Source organism: Arachis duranensis, chromosome 4 (assembly GCF_000817695.3).
Source record: "Arachis duranensis cultivar V14167 chromosome 4, aradu.V14167.gnm2.J7QH, whole genome shotgun sequence".
Classification (NCBI taxonomy): Eukaryota; Viridiplantae; Streptophyta; class Magnoliopsida; order Fabales; family Fabaceae; genus Arachis; species Arachis duranensis.
This window is the reverse complement of record NC_029775.3, coordinates 94968576-94975480: the sequence shown is the minus strand read 5'-3', so window position 1 is coordinate 94975480 and position 6905 is coordinate 94968576. Positions and strand designations below refer to the sequence as shown.

Below are 6905 nucleotides of genomic sequence, written 5' to 3'. Positions count from 1 at the left end.
TATACTTTGAATGGTAAATGTGATATGTGAAATTAATCTGTACGAGAAATGCAATCAGGGATGATATAGTTTATTTTTACCAAAATCATAAATCGCTAAAACTGAGTAAAAAATATATTTCGATTTATTAAACAAGTTTAAATGTTTATATTAATATTAAGGAAAAGTATAGGGTACCAACATATTATCTGCCAACTTCTGCCAATTCTTATTTATATTTGTGTTTCATGGAAGTGTGTTCATAGATGTGTCTAATAATTAATATATTTTAAATACATATATAAAGAGACACATCCAGAAAATATATTTATAAAGACACTTCTATTAAACATAATTATAAAAAATACATTTTTATTAGACACATCTACGTACACACTTCTATGAAACACAATTATAAATAAGAGTTGGCAGAAGTTGGCAGATATACTGTTGGTAACATAGTGGAGCCGTAATATTAAATATTTGAAATTAAAACTAACTGTAACGATATAATATAACAAAATTGAATTTTAATTTATGTGTGTAATTAAATGTTGCGTAAACTAAGCTCCAAGAAAAAAAAAAAAACGAGTTTATGTGCTAATTGGGAACATTTCAAAAGCTAAGCCACAAAAGAAAAATCTTCAGACAACCGAAAGAGACTAACGTGGAAAAAATGTTGATGGAATAATGATAACGTTTTTTTTTTCTATGTTGGAGCACGGTTTACTTTGACTCAGCTTCATCCAAGTCTCTGTGTGTGACCCCACCTTGTGTGTCACTCTAGTCTTCCTTTGCATTCATTTCTACGCTTCTGGCCACAGTTTGCTGTTACTTTGGAATGCAAACCACGGTACAGAAAAATAAAGAGCCTTGTTCATAGGTCCTGAACCACATTGTCTCCATCATTATTTATTAATCTATACAGTTCTTCATCCTTGCATTGTGTGTTCTGTATCTCATACCAGAATCCAATGAGAATTTCATTTGTTCCATGGCTTTCCTTCATATTCTGCTATTGGTATTGGACTCATCATGGTGTTGCAATCACTGTGGTCCATGGCCAATGTCTCGAGGATCAACAACAATTGCTGCTTAAATTGAAGAGCAGCCTCAAATTCAAGCATCAATTTTCCAGCAAACTGGTGTCTTGGAATGAAAGCATTGATTGCTGCCAGTGGAATGGTGTAACATGTTTTGATAATAGACATGTTTCTGGTCTTGACCTGAGTCTGGAATCAATCCAGGGTGGTTTCGACAATTCAAGTAGCCTTTTCAGTCTCCAAAATCTCCAAGTTTTGAATTTGGCTATCAATAACTTCAATTCAGTGATACCAGCAGGATTCAACAAGTTGAAGAACTTGACTTATCTGAATTTGTCATATGCTGGCTTTGTGGGAGATATTCCAGTAGAGATTTCACAGTTGACAAGGTTAGTTACTCTGGATATTTCTTCCTTCTGTTCTTATTTCGCGCAGCGACAACTAAGATTAAAGAATCCAAACATGCAAAAGATTGTCCAGAAGCTCACCAGGATTCGGCAACTGTATCTGGATGGTGTCACTATAACAGCTCAGGGACATGAATGGTGCAATGCTTTGTTGCAACTACCAAATTTGCAAGAAGTGAGCATGTCATGCTGCAATCTCTCAGGATCCCTTGATTCTTCACTTACTAGACTTAAGAATCTCTCGGTGATTCGACTCGATGGGAATGATTTATTTTCATCTGTTCCAGAATCCTTTGCCAATTTCAAAAACCTAACCTCCCTGAGCCTTAGTGATTGCAGATTGAGAGGAAAGTTTCCAGTGAAGATCTTTGAGGTAGCAACATTGTCTGATATAGACATCTCATTCAACATGGATCTTCACGGCCCTTTGCCAGAATTTTCGCTGAATGGACATCTTCGAAAGTTGGTTGTAAGTAACACAAGTTTATCAGGAGCACTACCTGTATCTATAAGTAATCTGAGTCAGTTATCCCACTTAGATCTTTCTTTCAGCCAATTTAATGGAACACTTCCTATTTCATTGTCAAAACTCAAGGAACTCACCTATCTGGACTTATCATTCAATAACTTTAGTGGTCCAGTTCCATCTTTCTATATGTCCAAGAATCTCACACATTTAGACATGTCTTTCAATCTCCTCAATGGATGCCTTCCTCCTTCTCTTTTTACACTTCCATTCATTCGACTTATTCAACTTTCCGACAACAATTTTCAGTGTCCTCTGCATGTACTTTCAAGTTCTACTTCCAACGTGTTGGAGACTCTGGATTTAAGCAATAACAATTTACAAGGGTCCATTCCTGTAACTATTTTTCAATTCAAATCACTTGGTGTTCTGCAGTTGTCCTCCAACAAGTTCAATGGAACAATACAGATAGATATGTTTCAAAAACTTGAATACCTAACCACACTAGATCTTTCACAGAATAACTTGTTAATAGATGCAAATGTTAGGGACTCACATCTATCTTTCCTCCCCAAAATGAGGAATGTAAAGTTGGCTTCCTGCAATTTGACAAAATTCCCAAGTTTTATAAGAAACCAATCCAAATTAGTTTCTTTGGACCTCTCAAGCAACAATATTCAAGGATCTATACCTAGATGGATTTGGCAACTTGGGTCCCTCACTCAATTCAATATCTCCAACAATTTTCTCACCATGATTGAAGGACCTGTGCAGAATGCTAGTTCTACTTTGAGTGTGATTGACCTTCACTCGAACCAACTCACGGGCAACCTTCCAGTATTTCCAGTACATGCCACTTATTTGGACTACTCAATGAATGACTTCAGCTCCTCTATTCCACCAAAGATTGGAAGCTACCTTTCATCCATAATTTTCATGTCTCTTTCAAGAAATAGATTAGTTGGGAGTCTTCCTGAATCATTGTGCAATAATTCAAATCTTCTAGTTCTAGATTTTTCCTACAATCAACTTAAAGGGACAATTCCAAGGTGCTTAATGCAATCTGAGACCGTTGTGGTGTTAAATCTGCAACATAACCAACTCAGTGGAAACATCGATTTCACCTTTCCGGTATCTTGTAAATTAAGGACTTTAAATCTCAATGGAAATCAACTGGTTGGTCCAATTCCTAAAACTCTTTCGAATTGCAAAGAATTAGAGGTCTTAAACATTGGAAATAATCATGTTAATGATGGATTTCCATGTTTCTTAAAGAAGTTATCCACACTTCGTGTGATGGTCTTGCGGGAAAATAAAATGCATGGTATCATTGGATGTCCTAATATCAGCAGTAACTGGCAGATGCTCCAAATTGTTGATCTGGCTTTGAACAACTTTAGTGGCTTACTTCCAGGAAAAGCCTTCAAAACTTGGAAATCAATGATGCTTGATGAGGATCCGGGTATATTAAATTTCAGTCAAATTCAATCTCAGGTACTTAAATATAGTAGTGGTGGTATTTACTATCATGATTCAGTGACAGTTGCCATCAAAGGTATACAAGTAGAGCTCGTTAAAATCCTAAATGTGTTCACTATTATTGACTTCTCATCCAACAAGCTTCAAGGGCCAATACCAGAAGAACTCATGAACCTTACAGGACTTGTTGCTCTGAACTTGTCACATAATGCTTTCACAGGCCATATACCACCATCAATAGGGAATTTAAGACAACTCGAGTCGTTGGACCTGTCTATGAATCATTTTGAAGGCAGCATTCCCACACAGCTTGCAGATTTAAGTTTCCTTTCATACCTGAACCTCTCCTATAATCAGCTGGTTGGAAAAATCCCTATAGGTACACAGCTTCAATCATTTGAAGCAACTAGCTTCGCTGGCAATGCAAGATTATGCGGTCCTCCTTTAACCCGAAACTGTAATGAGGCCTCTGATATTCCTAATGCCAATTCAACAGATGAAGCACACACAGATTCAGGAGACACATTAGATTTGTCATTCTTATTAGGTGGAGTGGGTTTTGGGGTTGGAGCAGGACTGGTTGTTGCCCCATGTATGTTTTGGAAGAGGGGAAAGAAATGGATCAACCACATAATTGATACCATTCTCCTAACTGTTCTTCCAATGTTTGGTCAGTCATATACACCCATTGATAATGATGATGAGACAGAAGAAGATGCTGAAGAAGAGGACTCAGATATGGACGAGGAGAGTGATTATAGTGAAGATCAAGATATATTCAGTTATCTGTTTCAAGAGAGGTATTGTGTTTCATGCTCCAAGTTTGACATCAGCAACAAGAAGGTTCTACATGATCCGAGGTGTACATGCTACCACTCACCAATTGTTTCAATTTCTATTTATTCAAAATCATGTTCTTCTTAGTATGTATGTATGTATGTATGTTTACAATTGCACATAGAATTCATCCCAGGGGTTGCAAACAATAATGAGAAAAAGCAATTTTTCAGGTGGTTCTGGGGGCATTGTGTGATTATCACAAATTTCATTGAAAAATGGAATGCCAGAACCTTTCATTAAGGACTTCCATCAAATACTTAATACATTTAGGACCAGTCACTGAAATTGCAACAATGTCTAACATTATGCACCAAGTGGACGTTCTTTCTGCATTATCAACTGCATGAACTTGTAGTTGTACCGATTTTTCTGCATTGCTGAGAAAATAGCTAGCAATTCAAATGAGTGAAAAATATTGCATGTATAAGATATAGTTAGAGCAAAAGGATTGGTTACATTCCAAGGTGCTATAGATATAACTGTCAATGTGGATTAAGGCTTGGTTTGGTAAAGTTTTTTGAAGATATGCTTGTACTTTTTAAAATCTCAAGCTCTTCATTTTGTGTTCGGTAAATCAAAAAACCATGTGTTTGTACTTGCAGCTTTTAAAAGATCGGGATACTTTTGAAAACACCTAAGATAGAGTTTTTCAAAGTTGACTTGTATTTTTCAAAATTCAAAAGTCTAATATAATCTTATATGTTAACTAATTTTCAAATTTAATGCTTGCATTTATATCTATTATAGTATTTTTAAAATTTAAAATCTATTTTACCAAATGCAATTATTGTTGCTTGTGTTTATTACAAGCTATTTTAAATTTGATTTACCAAACACAAATGTTACAATTTTTAAAAATCTATCTTTTAAAAATTAACTTTTATAAGTTATTTTTAAAAAATAAAATTTTTACCAAACTAAGTTTAAGTAGCACAAAAATTTTGACTCCAACTAGAACCCAATAGAGGGATCAGGGCTTTGCCCAGGTTTAGTTTTGTTGAGTTAAGTTTGATTTTGGGTTATACATATATGATGACAAACATTATTTAAGTTGAAAGTCCAAGTCTGTTTAATGAATACGTACTAGTGATGCAAGCCCATTTGCTTACTCCTTAGCCCAAGTTAATGTTGCTTCAGCAACTCTAAAGCTTCAGCCCATTATATGCTAATGAGATACAAATCAAAACATATGAGCATATAGAGAAAGATCTAAATGTTCATGGTTTGAACACATGTAGAAAAGGTAAAGTAACATTCATCAATATTATGGGACAGCTGTGACTCTAGCAAAGCAACAAGACATAAGGATAATTTCACTACTCCAAGGACATCAGTAAAGTGAAGTTCAAAATATAGGAGAGCAAAAAATAAACTTGCAAGAGTGCAGAAGTAGTGGAGCAACCTCTCGGATAGCAGAAATAATGGAGCAGAATAAAAAAAATACATGCCAAGAAAGACAGTAGATCCAAGGACAACAGAGGTGGTAGAGTGGCTCATCAACAAGCAGTGTTAGTGGAGCAGAATGAAAAAAGGATTGCATGCCATTGAAAACAGCTACAACAGATTGATGGTACAAGGAATCGAAAGAGGCAATGAAAAACAAATTGAAAGAGCAAGTTAATTCTATAAAAGAGGCCTCACTCCAACATTTGCAAGACAAGAAAAAGAGAGAAAATCCAAGAGCATTATCTAAACATACTTGAGTTGAATTCTTTTTCTTTTATTTGTGCTTCCTTTCTATTTTTTGTTATGGTTATCTAAAGTTATCTTTCTGTAATTGAGAAAAAAGGCTAATTATGTGAGTAGAAAAAGTCATGAGAAAAGAGTCAAGAGAGATGCACAAAAAAGCCAAATGAATTATTTCTACATAATTTGGTTTTAGTGAACTAGGATTAGTTCTCCTTGCCAAGTTGGGATAGTACTTGGTGATAATTTGAACCTTGTTAGGTTTCTCTTTCAAGTTGGAACAGCACTTGGGAAGCTGAGCTTTGGGGTAGAAAGCTTAGTAAAAGATACTAGATTAATTAGGTTGTAATTAATTAGTATTGATGATTGTAATCAGTTTGATTATAGTGAAAATTCTACCATGATTGTGGTGAAAACTAGACATAGATTTCATGGCACATAGAAACCGAACCAGGATACATGCTGGCCTCTTTCTCTTCTTCCATTCTCTGATTTTATCTGGTGTATGAGGCAAAATGAAAAAAATCTCCTGCATAATTGACATCCACAAAAACAGAGCTCAAAATTTTAATTCTGAATTAACTTGATTCGACCACCCCTTCTCAAGTTCTAGCAAATCCATCAATTGGTATCAGAGCAAGGTTTTAAAAAGTCAAGCTTCACAACTTGAAGTAAAGATTCATGGCCAACAATATGGGTCATAATATCATGGCATACACACTCACCGAAGGGCAGTCTAACAATAGACTTTCCCACTTCAACGGCAGCAATTATTCATACTGGAAGGAGAGAATGCGACTCTTCGTTTAGTCAATCGACTAGAACATCTGAAAGATTATTATCAATGGACTAGACATTGCAACAAAGGAAAATGCTGATGGAGATGTGGTGCCAAAGGAAGACAATGAGTGGACAAAGGAAGAAAAGAAGAAGGTTGAACTCAATGCCAAGGCAATCAACCTAATGCACTGTGCTATTAGTTTTTAAGAATATAGAAAAATTTCA

General features: G+C 35.4%; 1 protein-coding gene across 1 annotated transcript; it reads left to right on the top strand.

The window, feature by feature from the left end:
- Positions 1 to 822: 822 nt before the first annotated feature.
- LOC107484950 (receptor-like protein 6) lies at positions 823 to 4340 on the top strand. Its single transcript, XM_016105502.3, has one exon. The coding sequence runs from the start codon at positions 954 to 956 to the stop codon at positions 4296 to 4298; it is 3345 nt and encodes a 1114-aa protein (XP_015960988.1). The 5' UTR covers positions 823 to 953; the 3' UTR covers positions 4299 to 4340.
- Positions 4341 to 6905: the final 2565 nt, after the last annotated feature.